Source organism: Polyergus mexicanus, unplaced genomic scaffold (assembly GCF_030449975.1).
Source record: "Polyergus mexicanus isolate NDT 795.1 unplaced genomic scaffold, iyPolMexi1.0 SCAF_15, whole genome shotgun sequence".
In the NCBI taxonomy this organism is placed as follows: domain Eukaryota; kingdom Metazoa; phylum Arthropoda; class Insecta; order Hymenoptera; family Formicidae; genus Polyergus; species Polyergus mexicanus.
In genome coordinates, this window is record NW_027223335.1 from 2196147 (window position 1) to 2214928 (window position 18782).

Here is an 18782-nt window from a genome sequence, read left to right on the forward strand (position 1 = left end):
AATTATTAATATTTTACATTATATTTATATAATTGTAAAAGTGATCCGGTTAGTTACAAATTAATTTCCGAATATTATAATATACTTACTCGTATGTGTAAACATCACTTGCGATTCGTTGATTTGACTCTGCGAGAAAGTATAGATGTCTATTTCGGGTGCAATGGTCAACGAGATGTATCCGTTTCTCACTCCAGTAACATTAAATATTATATCATTCGGGGAGGTATCATTGTCAATAGCCGCCAAGTTTGTTGACGTCAAGATAACGGATCCACCTTGCCAAACATTAAGTTCAGTTTTGTTCACCAGTACAGGAATCTCGTCGTTAACGGGCTGAATAATAATTGGTACGTCAAACGGCTCGCTTATCTTATCACCAGCGGTGACAACCATCTTGAAGGAATCCCTCGAAAATTCGTCGTCGTTATGCTTGTATACTATGACTCCAGCATTCAAGTGCTTCTGCGAAAATTTCTTCACTTGAGTATTCTTCGTGGAATCGAGAATCGTACCGTGTCGCGGCTTCTCCGTTATTCTGTAATCCGTCATTTTGCCGGCGTAATACGGCGTCACGACCAAGAAGTTCGATTCGCTTAGCATCACGCTCTTCCCTTCTACAACGGTGAAGCTCTTCGCCTCGATATAGAGCTTTTCCGGCACGATCACAAAGTTCACGCTCAGACTTCGTAACCACGTGATACCATTGGTAACATCTACAACGAAACGATCTCTCGTTTGATTAATCACCGATTGAACGTAAAAGACGCGACCGTCGTTTATCAGACTCTGCTCGAAATGTTTTACCGCGTTGCCGCTGTACTCCTCCTTCATCTCCTCGCTGTGCTCGTCGTGGATCTGTAAATCTAGGTAGCCGTTCTGCGGCCATTCTCGCACGAAATAGACAATTTCGGTCGATGATATTTTAGGATGCATTATCTCAAGACTCTTCCGACTTAGCAGAATGCTCGTAGCCTCCTCGACAAATATCGTCTCGTTATTTTGGATGATCAATGACTCCCAATAACTCTCCGGATAGACATTGATCACAAACACCCCTTCAGCCTCTGCACTCTTAGCAAACACCTTAAATCTGAAGACGTCCTTCGTCATGGAACTACCTAGATGCTTGTATGACACAATACCATGCTTTAAATCATCCTCTGTGAAACTATTCGACTCTCTATTATGCTTCAGCAATATACCATGCTTCGGCCTCTCCCATACAGTGTACTTGATGTCTTTTTCTGTGCAATATACGTTTGTTTCTATCTCAAGTTCTTTCGACTGGAGCACTACGGATTTGTTAAATTGGACAACCAAACCGTTGCTCTCGTGCAACTTGATATAGGGTGGACTAGCTTGAATTTCAAGAGCGCCGGTTTTATAAAAGTGACCGTCGGTGATACCGAATTCAATTTTTTCGCGTTCATCCCCTTGGTGCCGAAAAAGTATAATACCGTTGTCGATGTCCTGTTGCGAAAAGTCGCGTATCTGTACCGAAGGATTAGTCACTCTATATATTCCGCTTTTCCGGGTATCTCTTCTATTATAAATAAGTTGGCTTGTTCGAGTACCAACATCTTTGTCTATGTAAGCGAGATCCTTGCTCGTTATCAATTTTTCGCCTTTTGATACAACATGAAAAATTCTATTAACTGTTCGTTCCGGTGGATTATCGTTTTTCATAATAATTTCAATTCGGAACTTTCCAACGTACATGAAGTCCACGGAATCCAGAGATACTGCCACAAACTCAAAGGAGTCCTCTTTCGTCTCGGAATCATCGTGCACATAATATACCGTTTGATTCAACACATCTTCGAATGTAAAAGATGAGACATTCTTTTGTCCTTGCGATCTCGAGTTATTTGCGATGGAGAGCCAACCATGATTTGGTTTTATTGTAAGATTGTACATCAAAGAGGATACATCGTATTCCTTAGGATTCACATGCGTGATCTTCAGAGGCATTTTCGAGCCCTCGTCAACTTTCAAGTTTTCTACGCCCTCCAGCGATTTGCTGTTCTTGCCAAGATAATATCGGAATTTCAAGTTGGCGTGTATGTCGACGCACTGAGGTGCATTGACCTTGAACGTTATTTCGTCGAAGATATTAGAATAAGATCGTTTAAATAAACGGTAGTTTAATCTGCTGGCCTCGATGTCTTCCTGCGTGAAGGTACTAGCTGGCACGAGTTTATGATCGGACAGAAACAGATCGCCGTATCTTGGTCCCATTGTAAGAGTAAAGATGATCTTACTCGGCGATGTAACTAGCGGATTCGTCTGGTATCTCAAGTGATCGCTCGTAATAATGACGTTCGATATATCGGTAAGATTAACAGGCATCCTTCTGGTCTCCTTCAGCTCAAGATCGATGAAGATAATACGAAAGTCGTACATCTGCTGCGTCTTCACTTCGCGCACGCTCGCTTGAAATTTAAACTCGTCCTGATTAGGGCTACCGACGTTATGAAGATAACGAATAGTGTTCGATTCCATGTCCCGGTTTGTAAAATGTTCGACGTTCATCCAGCTGTTAGAGATATCCCTCAATTTTTGTAAAACACCGTAATGTGGCGGTGAGATAATATCGTAACGGATATCGATCGTGTTGTCATCCGAATTCGTGGCGAAAGATAGATTTGCGGGTGTCAGGTAAGAGAACGAACGGTGCACTACGACGAGGCCGGTATTGTGTGTCAATTTAATTTGCAATGGATAAGCCGATACGCGCAGGTACGCGGGTTGACTGCTCTCGATGCCGTCGCTCACTTGTAAGCTTAACATTGCATTCGTTTTAGCTGAAAGATTAAATATATTAGATCGACAAAAATTTTTGATAAAATATAACGTTAGTACATTATCGTGTCTTTATGTCTATATTAGAAATAAAAATTAACCGTGTAAAAACGGAGCAAAAAGACAAATAAATATGCTATGCTTAAAAGATACAATGCGCTTTGCGCGATTATAATGACGAGCAATTACCGTTTCCACGATGCACATAGGCAATGAGACCTTGCATTAATTCAGCCTGCGTAAACGTGTCGATAGGTCGAAACGGATAAGTAACTCTCTCGACATGTCCAGCGTCGGTATCCGCTCGTAAAACTGTATAAATCAGCATTTCCGACGGGGTGTCGGCGTCTATAGCCCATATTAATTCCTTGGTCAGTATTTTTCTCGTACCCTGCGAATATCAGCGTTTTTCGCATATTTTTGATGAAATCACGTCTGGCGAATGTTGTATAAACATATTGAATGAAAAAACGCGGCGAATATCGGCGAAAAATTGCGCCGTTGTTTTCGCATTGACGTAAAACGCATCAAGGGAGATAGCGAATATACATCTCAATTTATACAACGATCAGTTTTCTGTAATTGAAGAATTGAAAAAGATGGATCGATATATATGGATATTAAAGAAATTCTGTTTTTATTTCAATATTATTAAGAAATATCTAACGCACGTTCTTTTGCGCGTGTCAATCTATATATTTATTATCTATAATATTTCTACGAGTTATAAAATCTATGTATAATATACAATTGGTTACAATTGGATAATTAACAGTTAGAATTATTTATTAGAATTTCAGTATTTGCTGAAATAACTGTAGCATTGTTAGCATATCGGGAGCAACTCGATATATGCGATAGACGAGATTAATCCACCGCAAATTACAATCGCAATTACAATTTCTATCTTCATATCGCGATTATTCCTGTTCCGAGAATACGCATCCATATGATATATGAAAGAAACATTCGTTACGCGCATGCATACCCTCGAACTTATACGCGCGGTTAATTAAGAGCGATGACTGAGAACGCGAGCGAATTAAATCGATTTCGCTGCGGCTAAATTGCCACGTTCTACGAAGATGCACAAGTGCTACAAGTAAGCTACTATTTCATTCGGCCCTCATTAATTGATTTAGTTGAGCAGCGTGAATTGGCGGTTTTGTTTCGGTCAAGTCGGACGTGCTTCGAATTAGCGCGGTGACAGTGAGAAAAAATTGCATCGCGTAATAAGCGCCTCGAAACGAAAAGCCAGAGAAAAAGGGAATTTATACGGTTTATTTTTAAACCTTACTTGGGCCAGGCGCAGTACTTTCACGGTCGGTATCTCGAACAACGGCGGGTCGTTGACGGAAGTGACATTGACGTGAAGGGGGAACCTGAGGTGTCCTTGGAGATATCCTGGGAGTGTATAGCCTGTCCCAGCCACCAATGTCAATTCCAGAATCATGCTGTCCTCTGTGGTTTCGCTACCGTCATGCATGTACTGTATCTGTCGGGGCAAGTCAATTATCATAAGGATAATGCAATCAACATCCTATCTAACGTAATGCGGGATTCTCTCGTATAATAGGAAAATTAATCTAGAGAAAACTTTTAAATCAATATTTTTTAGTAGTATATTTCTCTGAATCGTAAAGGGAATAAACGATGCGTTAATAGTTGCTTTTTCTGCGTTTGCATCGTTCCGCAATGTAAATTTACATACGAAACGAGTCGCGCGAGTGTCGGTAATCTACCATGTATCGCAATATTATTAAGAGACAACCTTACAACGAGAAACGTATATGGACTTTAACTTGCGGTAGCTTGCCATTCCACGAGAATCTCGAGCGGCAAACACACATTAAGTTATGCTATGGAATCAGAATTAATCATGGGCGAGTAGATCGGAGCACCCGACTCGTGTTATCCTTTCTGGCGTTTGATCTAACACTCGAGATCGACCGCAGTGGAAATTAATTAGAGCGATCGGGATTTAAGTCGGTGATCGTCGATTAGCATATCGAGTGGGCGTCGTCCCCGGCGTCGATCCGAGTCGAGACAGAGAGAAGACGCGAGCTTTTTCTTCTCCTTTTTCTTTTAACGATTAGAAAGCAATTGGCAGTAACGTCGAGCGAACGGGCGCGACGGTAGATAAAAAACGGCCGATATATGATCTCTAACGAAAAAGCATTAATGAGCAGTGGCGGAGCAGTTTATAAATAGGGCACTGTGTGTCGCTAGATAAATTGAGTGTGGAGTAGTGGAGGAGTATAAGCGCGAGCGAGTGCACGGCAAGTCGGCCGACCCTCCGTGTTCCCGCCGCCAACGATTCTAAAGTTAGTCCTTACGGCGTATGCTATGTATAGCAGCTCGTGGTCCTATGACGAACTGGAAGAACACATGACTTTCCACGGCGCCTTCTACGGTCTATAGGGATCGACCGGCCGGCCGGTCTCTCGAAGCCATATTTAGTCACCTGATATTAATTAATGTCAGGTGCACGCCGACCGAGTTTCGCCTCTTACACGTGTCCCCGCAAACTCCTCGGCGATTTCGAGCTTCGATCGTCACGCGTGTAACCGACACGTGAACATTAATATCGCGGCAATCGTCGCCATCGCCGGAATTACGTCTGTTCGAGCCGAGGAGTTGTAAGCGCTATTTACCGTTAATTGGAGAATTTGATAAATTGATCGCTGGCTGATTACCTTAGCTTGATTGATATCTTGCAATGTAAAGGAGTGATCGCTTCGGGATGTTAAAAGGTCTAACACCAATGTCCCGTAAACCGGCGGTGTCACTAAAGTGAAAACGACGCCGGTTTCTTCCACACCGTATTTGGCAATATCCAGTATCATCACGATGTTTTCATTTGTTACTAGCACGTGCTCCCCCTCGGAAACTAGTAGAGGACTCAACGAGAGAATTTCTAAGTTTACAGGCAGGGTGGTATTCGAATAGATCTGCAAAAACGTCATATCGTCTCTTTGTTTTATGCAAGTATCGGTCTTATCTAAATATTAGCAATATCTAGTCCGTTCAATTTTCAATATTAAATATTCCGATAAAATTTATACGGATAGAGCTAAACATCTCAACATATTGATTACATAGTAGTAAAATAATCGTTAAAAAGATAATCTATATAATATCTTGACTAAGTTAGTCACGTATATATCCATACGTTAGTTGCCAGTGATATAATTAACTTGTAACCGCAACGTAACCCTCGCCAAGTGGGCGGAGCATCATTGAAACTTGATTAAAATTGATCTACCTTGTAATCCTCGTAATTCGGTGTGATGCATAGCGATTGGTCGCAGTTGCATATGAATGAGTTGACGCCTAGCTGCATGCACGACGCACCAGGTACGCAGGGATCGGCCTCAATGCACGGGTATCCCCAGACGCAACCCACGACGATACCTTGACTAACCTTGACGTCCGGTAAACCGAGATCCTTGTTGTCGAGAATCATGTTTCGTATGCAGCCTTTGTAGCTCACGTCACCGGATCTGAGACCCTTGGTTAAGGCTCGGGCGCGTTTATTCAATTCCGTGCCGCCGATGTACAGGGTGTCGGCTAAATCGAGGAAACGATTGCCACCAGACGGTAGGGCCATGGTTCTCTCGTGATGATCGACGGCGATACCGAGGCCGCTCGGATTGAAATCCACGATTACGTTATGCCATTTACCGTCAGCTACCGCGGTGCCGTGCGTTAGCTCGGTCGGACCGTTTCCCTTGTTCATCAGCAATCGTATCTTACCCTCGAACAGCTCGATACCGAGGAAATCGGCGTAGGACGATTGTCCGGTGTTGTAGAGTAATAAGCCGCTCTCGGCATTAGTCTTCAGCTCGAATTCCCATCTGCAAAGAATCGTCAGAATGGATTGGCAGGAAACTTCGTTACTATCCCGTATGAAAAAAAAGAGTATCGGATGAATCCGATATCCGAGTTCGAATCAGAATCCTTCGATTTTACGATGCTTTAGTGGAGAGAATATCTTTCTGAGTAATGCTGTTGATACTAAAACAGTGTTGACGATAGAATAGCGGAAAATTTCGATACTATTGCGTATCGTAATCAGATTAGAGTTTCGCGGTTGATTTCTTCGATTCGCAAGTGCTGCAATCGATGCAGCGAAGCAGTAAAAGTACTGAACGAGAAACTTTTACGAACGCGAAAACGGTCGACTGGTCGAGCGTAACGCGATCCAACGATTTATAGCGTTCCGTTATGAAATGAGATAACGGACTTTCTTTTGGAAAAGCGAACCGTAATCGAGTTGCAACTAAATCTTAACAAGATATGCAAAATTCTATGAATCTGAGGGATATATAAAATATAATAGTAATAAGAAAATTTTTCAATTTCTTGATAATTTGATCATTTACATTTTTATACAAATATTGTTTCTACAAGACAGTTATATGTTTTGTTATATGTGTTTAATCATCGGTATTTAAACGGTACGATGTTCGGAATTTCATTGCAGAGCGCGATTAAGTAGGCAAAACATTATTCGTGCAACACGAGTTAAAGTTAAACGAACGAAACAATGCAAACGATGGTAAAAGAGAGAAAAGAGAAGATTGCTCGCCGTGAATTTATAATTGTAATCAGATCAAATTTCGCTCGGTCGACTTCTACTCGGGAAACTTTGGGACGAGTGATTTTCGTATCTTGTGCGCCAAGACGCCACGACTGCTACAAACACTAAAGCCGATTATTTACCTCAGCGGGCGGATTCATTGCTTTTGAAATAACAGTATAGTAAAGTGCTACAATGGCAGTTACAGATGCGGACTAGACTTTTATCATAATATAACAGAATGCGATAATAGTACAGAATAATAACAATAGCAATGTCTACCGAGGCACTGAAGCTTCTATAATAAATATCAATATATTTTATAGCAATATTTTCTCACCATAAAATATTCTCAATATACTCATTTTTTTTTGTCATTCATATCACGATTGTCATAACTCTTCCCTTATTTTCTGGATGTTTTTCATTTTTCCCTAATGATATAGTAAAAAGTTTAATATGCAATGTTAGAATATATAAATTTGACACGAGATGTTACCGCGCGTCCCTTGACACACGCATATTATAATTAAGTTCCGAGCCAAGTTTAATTGCGTGAATCACAATTATCGGGAATTATGTCATCGTTTGACTCTGTTAAACGGAATTAATGAAGATGCCCGATATGTTAGTACGTGTCTTACCACACAATACAATTCGCAACAGTTGTAAGCAAACGTGTACCTGTACGAATTGTAAACGCAATTAGTTGTTTACGCTGGAGATGTACTAAGGATGTTCTAGTATGGTCCGTTTGTGTTTCTACGTTCCTCATCCGCCAATGCTTCAGTTTCGAAAGTGCAATGTGCCGTGTGTTTGCGAACGCTCTTCATACAATTACAATTGATTTTCAAGAAAATAAAACGCTCAAAGAATTGCAGCCGTTGAAATTAAGAGAAATCTATTTTTTAAGAAATCTTTTCATTTGACTCTTTCAATCTTTATCGATTTAAATTAAATAACAACATAGTATACAAATATTATATGTAAAACTTGATCTACGCTAAATGTAATAATTTCACGTTATAATTTTGATAAAAAAGTCGATAAATCAGATGAAACGGATAAACGATAGACGGGAATTGTAATTATTGGTTTGTATAGAGATAACTCGAATATCTGTAGAAACCATGCTTATACACACGTGGCACTTGAATCTTTCAGATCAATTGAACTCGAAGAGCATATGTCGAAATCTTCACGGTCCATCGACTTCACGTAGAACGCGGAAAGGAAGACAGTTACTCGATTCCGTCTGACTGTCTACTTATCCGTTTATCGACGAGACATAGTATCGTGCGTACATATTTGTGCCATACGAAAAAAAGAGACCGCAATTTTCCTCAAACATTTAATGTGAAAAACCTTTGTCTAGCTTTTAACCGGATTATATACATATATAACGCAACAGGTTCCAACATTTATTTTCTCAGATAAGTGCTGAATTAAGGTACTCTACTCCGAAAGTAGTGTGCTTTTAATTCGGAGCAACAAAGGAGTATTTACGTCCGGAGCTTCCGCGATCCCACAAGACACGTGAAACCAAGTGCGCGCAACTAGGACTTAACCACCTATATATGAAGACCGGTATTAACCGCGCTTACCCGATGCACACCGCATTCGTGTGAAAATGAAACGTTTTTCCGGTTCTTAGTGCACTCCTGAATAATTCTCGCGGGGACAATGTAGCGAAGACACACTCGGCTCATCGAGGTTTTTAGTCTCCTCGGACGTGCTTGGCATTTTCGTATCGTAGTCGCGCGAATGAAGCATGGAATGAATCTGCATTTTTGTGCAAAAGATTAACACCCCTCTCCCCTCTAAAAAAAAAAGATAGAAACATAAATTGTAAGCGAAATGTATTCTGCTATATTGTTAGATATCTTACGGTAAACGTACGTTTTTTAACGAAAACATCGCTGCTCCCTATCTCTGTTGCTTTTAATTTATAGAAACAAAAGCTTTGGGGAGATCGCGGTTCTATTCTGAGATATTTCGAGAAATACTGGAGATTCGCAAAATCGTAATGCATGCAATCTTTTCGTAAAAAACTTGCTTTATGCATGCTTGCATATATTCATTCAGAGATCAAAAATGACGTGTCTTAAAAACTTTTCAATTCATTTTGAAAAACACGCTATGTATGTACATGTATTGTCAGTTATAATTTATAAATCAGCTTTCTCTCTCTAACAAATATATAGTACATATTTTCTTTTATTTAATATTAAGATAAAAACCTCCCGGATTGTCCATTTACATATGTGGTTTAAAATTTGATAATATAATATTATTATACACTCTGTATCAACAGAGCTTATACCTAATGAAATTATTACTCTATATATAGGCTGTATGAATTTATCATTTATCTAAATAGCATTCTGTTCCTATATATTGCGATATTCATAGTAAAAATGATGGTCCAAGATTCTGTATATTTCGTGAATTAATATTAATTCCACAAACGACTATTCGCGTTAAGTAGCTTTATCATTACGAGCTTTCGAGTCAACCGACTGTCCTCATCTCGAAGTCCTTGTTCTGTATTGAAAAGAGAGATCAAAGTGTTCCTATTGACAAAGTATTGCTGCTTGTTTCGTTGCGAGAGTCACGACGACGTAACTCTCGCGATTGAAACAGTTGTTTCCGAGCTTTTCGAGACGATTTAACAACTCTCCCACGGGTTTAATGCTCGTTAAAAGCTGAGCGCGAGAGATGAAAGTGGTAGGAATCGCGTAACATGAAAGGCCTTCTCTGACCGATGGCTTGAATGCGGCGTGGATATACAAGCAGGGGAATGCGAGTTATGCGACTCCGCCGCCGACCTCGGTGAAACGGATTTCCCGCAGCATTACCATAAGATATTGGATTCGTAAACCAACGTATTTATTTCACGCGATGGTGCGCGATAGAGTCGTCGGTAAAACTGAAACATATGTCTCGCAATAAAAAAAAAAAAAAAAGACAAATGAATCGAGCTTGCAAGAAAGTTGAGTTTTATGATGTCTATGAAATTTCTTTTCAACTTGCATCATTTTTGTATAAATTTAAAGCTAAATGATAAACAATGATAAAAAAAAGTAATTAGTATTCCATGTAATAGCCTAACGAGATACGAATATCGCACCCTTTCTTACATCGATGTAAATCGATTATCGAAATGAAACAGATGATACGGGTTGCGTGGTGACAGTTTAATTACGTTTTCCACGGTCTCGTAAATGTGCGCGACGATGGTAAATGGAAGCGTATACATTACAACGGAAAGCGGTACTTTTGGTACATACCTTGAACCGGAGCGCGGAATGGGGCGCGGAATGGCGGCGAAGGCGCCGTCCTCGACGAAGCTGACTTCCGTGCTCCTCGTGGCGTCGAATTCCGGTGAACAACCCCAAGTTACGGCTGTTGCCTCCGACTGGCCCCTCCTCGATCTGGCGTATTCTATAACTTTGGCGCCGTTGTAGATTATGTCAGCCATGCATCCTCTCAGATAATCCGTGTGTCCTGCGAATCACAGACGGACGAAAAATTTTAGTCTCGCAGATTATCCTCGATACGTAATATTAGACAATAAAAAGGAATAGAAAAGCATAATGGCGATCCGAATTTCGGACGCGTTCGCGTTTGAATAAATTTGCAAAATATGCTCACGCGTTTTATAGATAGAGCTTCGTAGGTGGTGTCCATTAAACATTATATTAATCAGGTCATTATTGATTCGCGTCGCTTGAAACGTTACGGTAGAAATATAACCAGAGGCGATTTCAATTCCAGATGAATATAAGTTTTTGAACAACGACAGATGTAGGTAGTATTTTTTATTTTTCTAATTGATGGATCGTTTACTATTAGTGAATCTAAAATAAATTGATTATAAACAATCAATTGTGGTGCATTTAATATTAATCGCCAGATAATACAATCAGCACACATAAGTATAAGCAATTTTTTATCTCTATAATTTTTTTTATTCAAAAAAGATTATAACGAAAGAAAACAGGCCGACTAGATTTTCTTGTCCGATTTTATTTGATTGTCAGAGTCGAAATGTGTAAAGCGCATTTAAAATCCAATTTTATGGAGAAATTAATATTTCCTGGAATGTAACGTTGTCATACGGAGAAGCAAATTATATATATATATATATATATATATATATATATATATATATATATATATATATATATCATATATAATGTGATTACATTATATTTTATAATTATATATATATATATATAAATTATATATGTAATTATATAATACAATATGTGCGCGATCTACTTGATATCCATAATATTCGTCGAAACCGGCGGTTCCGCGCCGCGGGCGGTTTCGCTGCGACACGAAGTTAATCGTCTTCGTGTGTGACGAGAGCGCATCTCCGGGTAAGTTAGTGGTAAGGGTAAGTCGAGCTACGGGGGTGTTGTGTCAATGGCTGCTAAGACGGCGCTGCTACTCTGCACGCGACAGAAACCGACGGGATACGTGTATATAAGCGGCCAAGAGCAAGCGTTTATTGGCACGCCACGGAATCGCGGAGACAGTTTGCGACGGAATACCGGTGGTTATGCTATAAACCAGCCGGTCCGTTTACTACGTTCTTGCGGCGTACCGATCGTGGCCTCGCACTGTCGTCGACCTTTTTAGCTTTTTACATAATGCAAAATTTTATTGATTGATAAAATGTTTTGGCGCATGGCCAATCCCCCATCCTCTCCCTTCGTCGCGCTGTAGGACAGCGGTTTACGCGTCTCTAAACACTGGCGATGGATTCGCCCAGCATGGATACTGCCACACGTCGGAGGCAAAATAACGATTTTCGGAAGATGGATTTGCACGGGTAACGGCAATGATATTTCAGTGGTCTATTTTGATGAACCACGTTGACTTTAACAAGCATTGGTTTTATCGGATCGTGCGCTAAATGGAAATTTTCTTTTTTTTTTATTAAACATTTTCCCGTTCTCTTAATTTAAAATATTTTTATTACGATATTTGATAAACGTTTAATTATAGATATATTAATAAAAAATTGAAACCCCTGCAAAATAGAAGAAAAATAGAAAAAATAGCAAAGTAAAATAGAAAAAAATACGAATTTCATATTTATGAGAACATATACATTCTATATACTACATGGGAAAAAGGCAGCGAATAATTTTAAAATAGTTAAGCAACTAGGAATGTTATCTCTTTGTTAAGATAAAGTGGTTTTATTTAATTTCGATAGAAACTTATTTTGATATTTAATCTCTAGTATATTGAAAAGCTCAAAGTCAGAAAGGAAAGAGTTAAATCTTCTGCAGAGGAATCTATTGCAAACTGCTTCAAGAATCTTATAACTCTGCAAATAGTTGAAGGTATTTTCGGGTCTTCTGCAACCCTATACAGAGTCTGTACCGTAAAATGAATTTTGCACCCTCCTTGGAACATCAGGAGGGGTTGTCTCTCTTTCTTTATTCCTTGACTCGAGAATTTAGCGAGACTCATGCCAGAGAATTAATAAGACCTTCTCCAAGGAGTGGGCCACAGGGTACAAATGAATTGTCATGAATATGTAAATTGAATTTCGAGCTGGTCGGCGAGTATTATGCGTGACAGCCGACGGGATAACGACGGGGGCGCGTCTACAGGGAGAATAAGAAAAACACAGACAGAAAGAGAGAGAGAGAGAGAGAGAGAGAGAGAGAAAAAGAAATGGAAAAGAATGCTGTTTGCGTTGATCGTATTCAATTTCGTTCGCGTCAATTCGAATGGAACGACTTGGTTGACCTTTTTTATTTTACTCCGGAGAAATGATTATCTTTCCGCTGCGGCTGAAGCGCCAGACCTGTATTAAAGAGCCCAGTCGTTATCAAGCTGTTTGTGGCACATATGGAACACGAAGAGTAAAGTCATTCGGGTATAAGAGCCAAGTTTTACTCTAAACAAGCCATATACGCTCGCAGATATACACATATACACGCAATGAAAGAAAATCGTGAGCATAATGCCAAAATTATGATCGCGAGTATTATAAATGCTGGTTACATCTCTGAATTCGTGAATTCTTATTCCTCGCAAACTCTTAAATTTTCCGCAATTCTTATATTTTCATATTTCTCTGTAAAATACTCCAACGAAATTACTTTCTAGCGTGCTTTAATATGTTTTAATTTATTTTGACTATAATATATCATTTCACGCTTTTATCTCATATTTTCAGAAATACTCAAAAAATAATAGTACAATTTTTCTTTGTGTAAGATTTTTTTGTATGCACTTTACGCAACGGATTGAAAATAGAAAAGATATCTCCGCCTTTTCTTTGTCGTCCAACTCGCGTAGTATTCTATGTGACCGGTGGTATAGTGAGTATACCGAAGCATAAAAGAAGGTAATCCGGAATTTTGCCACAAATGCGTAGTAATGCAACCGAGCGTTGTAGCTGCAAAAGGTGGATGGAGAATTTTCCAATCGCCGTTTTTCACGACAGACGTAGTATCACGACTTTTAATTTAATCGTGGTGCAAATAGAATTGCGAACGCAATAATGAAATTAGGAGCGGCAACAAAATTATGAAAGCGATCGATCGAAATTGGCGTATATATTTTCGCGATTGGGCAAAGTTACACGGGCATTGATGAAATGCTGATCGCGCGATATTTCGAATAGTAATTACGACCATTACTGGTGCACGAGACAAGTCTCATTATACGTTACCGTTAATACAATGAAAACAAAGGCAAATGTTTGAGAATTACATTCTCTCGGTCGTGCGATTTTGCGCAACGCGCGCTCCCGCTACTCCATTATTTAAGCCGTGCCATCGCGGAAACACGAAACAGCGCGTATGTCATACTTTCGATATAATATCAACCACTATTCCATTGTAATCACTTGTTTTCGCTGGTTGTCACGATTCAACACAATGGTAAACAATTGTTTCATTATTATAGCGCGCTATAATAGTTCGAATAATACTATTCCAAACAATTATTCAAAAAATGCACATTTCAGCATTTTTAACGATTTATTTATATGAATTCGCTTTCATGTTCGCTTTCATTAATTTGGAAAATTTAAAAAATTTCTTATAATATTATAATTTAAATCTCTATCGGTTGTCTATGAATACCGATTTATAATGCGTAATATAATTTGTTATATCTCTATCAATAGTATTTTATAATTATGTTCGTCGTTTCTTTCATTAATATGATTGCTTTAAAGAGAACACTAATAACTTTAATCATCAGAAGAGCGAGGAAAAGTTCAAATAGAAAAGATTTCTAATATTTCTAGAAAATATATACGAAATATATCAAGTTTCTCTTTCTTTTGAAAATTGTTGCTTACGATTAATTAAAAATTTAATATAAATTTTAATATAACTTTTTTTTAAATGTAACAGCGCGGAATGCCATAGAATTTTGTAAAATACGGAACAAACGTTGATAAATATTTAATTATTTCCGACAAGTTTTTTTTTTTTTTTAATATTATGATCCATCTAGAAAACTTGTCTCTGCTATTTATAATAGAATTCATAGTACAATTTTTATCCGGCGCTAGATCTTTTATATTTTGATTTTCTTACGCTCCACAACTTTCAATTTTCTCGAAAGAGTTATGGTGAGATTTTTTTAAGAAACACGATGTTTCATATCTTTTATTTACGCTATCTCCTCTTCATCCCATCTTCTCGGATTGCCATTACAGAAACCGTACCTGCCGAAACGACATCATTCCGACGATGTTGTTGTTGTATCGGTTGACGTAGTTTTCGTTATAATATCATTGTTGCAAGTGGACTTGAGTATAACACGATTCTAAGAGATAATTCATTAAAATTTCATGATTGCATTATAAACTTATCTTGCATCATTATAAGAGCCATTTTTCCTCGGTGTTTTGTAAATATTCTGATATTGTATGCGCCATTTTTCACCTGTATTTTATTATATAAATAATTAATCTGATATATGTATATGCAAATATTTGCACTGTATACAATATACAATGTATAGATTTTAATTATTGCGAATTGTTTATGTTAATTTAATAAATTAATCATTCAATGCAAATATAACGTGAATAATGCACTAAATTTATAGCTCTTTAAATTATTAAATATTGTTATTTATTTTATACGCGCCCAATGCACCGATAAAAAAAAATAGTTGAAATTATTATAAATTCACTATAATTTATAGTATATAATTAGGCTACATATTGTAGTATATGGTACATGCATATATGGTTGATATTACTATATATATATATAGTATTATAATAGAATTTACTATAAAAATGACGATGATGACTATAAAAATGAGTATCCTAACTATAATTTTTTTTACCATGCAATTATAGTCAATTTTATCATCGATTTTATTATCAGTGTGTGTGTGTGCTGTTTATTATCGTCTTTTCTTTTTATTAGTGCTTATCAAAACCATCTTATTATTTCCATCTTTCATTATTTATATTTATGTTTACCTTAAAGTTATTTACTCTCTTGCATATTTTAACTTCATCAATATTTTTTTTTACGCACATGCAACGTGAAACGATTTGCTGAAAATATTTTTCCTTAAAATTTCTAACGACACAGGAAACTTACTCGAGCATGTGCGCGAGCTATTTATTAAACGCGACTTTTGATTATCTAATCTCACAATTGTCCTCGCGGCAGTTGGATGAGATTTAACGGCGATCATTTAACGAAAGGAAGTGAAGAGAAAGAGATATCGTCATGACCGTGGCGCAGATGCAATATCGACAAATGTGGTTTTTGCTGGCGCGCCGTATCGAATCTAGTTCAGTCACGTGGCGAGACAATTTATCCGGATAAACCAAGTCCTGTCTGCCTTTTCTTTGCCTGCCCTACCATCTTACCTAGAAATAGCTCGTTGAAATCGCCCTGTCCGCCGATGAAGACGCCGTAGTGTATGTTCAACTCGAAGAAGCGACCCGGTAGTTGCAACCTCGTCGTATGTATGACATCGATCTGTAGGCTGATGTTGGCCTCGCGTCTCATCAAATTGACCTCGTGCCAACTGAGGTCGTTCAGTGTCAATCCGCGGGCGCTCGCCATCTCGTTCTCGCCCGCGCCCAGATTAATGTGAACCTGCGGCAAAAAGCAGTAGGAGCGACGCTCGTAAAAGTCAGTCTCATTTTTATCGGAGTTATTGTAGACGCGCCGCTATCGCAAATGGCTTTTATACATATCCACGGTACAAATGCATTTCTGTTTTGTATTTCCTTAGTCACTTTGTTTTCGATAGACCGGTTGTTCTTCTCTTCAAAATAGAGTTTCGGTTTCCAATTCCGTAGACACGGTATGGGTGTTTTATGTCTTTCCGCGCTAGTCGAAGCCGCGAATAGAGTAAAAAAAATGTTATGGTAACGCATGCAGTTTTTACCGATGAATAGAGAGAGAGAGAGAGAGAGAGAGAGAGAGAGAGAGAGAGAGAAAGAAAGAGAAATACGCGAATATTTTTAATAAACGAAGTAACCGCGACGACTGCGTACAAATGTCGCAAGAAGCGTCCCGGCTGTAAGGTAGCTTATCTTCTTTGCGGTCTCTCGACGGTGCGATCAAAAAGTTTTACACTTATTGTGAAATAATTATACCACACAGAAGAGAGAAATAAATTAAAATGAAATAAAAGTCCGTAAGGAGTAACAACATTTCTAAAAGCAAAATATTTAAGATAATAACATGTCGTTATTTTTATAATAATATTAACACTGTCACGCGTGAATAGATGATTTGACACGGATATTTAATTTTATCTCGAGCAAGTTGTTAGAAATTTCAGACTTCGATGAAAATGCATATTTTCTTCGTTTTCGAGTGTGCATCGAGAAACATATATAAATCCGCAAAAAAGCTAGGTTTGGCAAAGTAGGTGTACCAAGCTTAGTACACGAGGTTGTTTGGCGCCAGTCACGCCCTGCGAATTCTCCGACAGCGTGAGCTGACAGGAATCCGACAGCTCGAGGTTTCGTGTATTCCGTCTGCACTTGAAGCACTCGCACAATGAGTTTGCACACCGAGAGAATGAAGAAGGCAGACATCTAGACAGACAGTGAAAACGGCTCTCGGTCTCGCGCAGAAAATAAATGTCGAACCTCTTCGATAGCTCGTCGTCCCTATATTTGATCAATTTTCACGAGAAAAAGAAGACGACACGGTTCGCCCGCAGTTTAGCAACGCCGCTGACAGGACCTTTGATCTTCGCAACTACAATATATTCTATATTTTACGCGTAATGCGTAAGCACCGCACAAAAGATGGATATAGATATGAATCGTTATTTCCCCAAAATATGTCGCGTGTAACAGCAGTTACTGCAACTACTTTGTAATCGCACCATCGGGGATTTCTAGTTACGCGTAGTGGATTTACGATACACACCCACGGGAGAATAAATTCAAACTCCTCTCCCTCCCCTTCCCCGTTTTCCCTTTCCCCGCACATTTAGATTTACAGAAAGCATCTAAATCAACCGCATGATTGCTGCTTTCTATACTTGTCGCCCAACATTGTAGATTTCTAAATGTGTGTAATTATATTGTTAATATTACACAGTATATATATTTTTTAATATTGTAATAAATTGTTTGTTAACAAGCGTCAGATAGATACTATCTAAGATTTCCAGAATATAGAATTTGATACTTAAGATTATATTTTTCTTCATATAAAATTTAATATAAAATTCTAGGAAAATGTAAAAGAAATAATAAAAATTGAAATTACGTATAAATAATATACATATTGTAGTTATGAAAAATTTAATTATTTTATAAATTTATAGTGAGAGAGAGAGAGGGAGAGAGAAAGAGAGAAATCGTTATTGTATCGAACATTTCATTAAAAGCAAATATCGAAGTTTAAATTTAAGAAAAGAAGAGAAATAAAAAATTGAAACAACTGCGGAAAATTACTTTTTTTTACGAATAAAAAGGGCGATGTAGATATGTAAATAATTCTCAGCACGTTTTCTATAGCCGCGTCGCTTAAATTTTATGTTTCAACGCGGTGTAATACATTATCGAGTTACCAGATAGTATACGATGCACTTTAGCCAGAGGTGAAGTAGCAGGCTCCTGATAAAGAGGCTTTAATCGCGTCCTGAATCGAACGTTCGAGACTTATAACATTCCTACTACGGCTACTGTTCCTCGAGCGCGGTCTTCGTTGATTCTATGTAAGATCGAGAAGCATCCGCTGCGGTTCTCCTCCTCTTAATGAAAAGTCGATCGTCCGAGACTAAAATCGTAGTGACGGCGCAATCCAAGTCACTAGATCGCCGATTTTTACGATTGACCCGGTAATAAAGACGCGAGTTTTTCGCGAACAGAGAGGAGGGCTGGCGATAGCATAGTTACTACTATACT

At 38.5% G+C, this 18782-nt stretch overlaps 1 protein-coding gene across 6 annotated transcripts in view; it reads right to left on the reverse strand.

Moving 5' to 3' along the window:
* The window catches only part of Kon (chondroitin sulfate proteoglycan 4-like protein), a 50835-nt gene that overhangs the window by 5672 nt on the left and 26381 nt on the right, over positions 1-18782 (reverse strand). For all 6 annotated transcript variants that reach the window (XM_070307783.1, XM_070307778.1, XM_070307779.1 and 3 more), the window contains 7 exons: positions 16272-16503; positions 10678-10894; positions 6071-6662; positions 5502-5756; positions 4103-4300; positions 2995-3196; positions 90-2807 (listed from right to left, as the gene is read on the reverse strand). In XM_070307783.1, coding sequence (XP_070163884.1) covers positions 90-2807; positions 2995-3196; positions 4103-4300; positions 5502-5756; positions 6071-6662; positions 10678-10894; positions 16272-16470 — 4381 coding nt within the window. In that variant the 5' untranslated portion in view covers positions 16471-16503. The remainder of the gene's footprint in view (positions 1-89; positions 2808-2994; positions 3197-4102; positions 4301-5501; positions 5757-6070; positions 6663-10677; positions 10895-16271; positions 16504-18782) is intronic.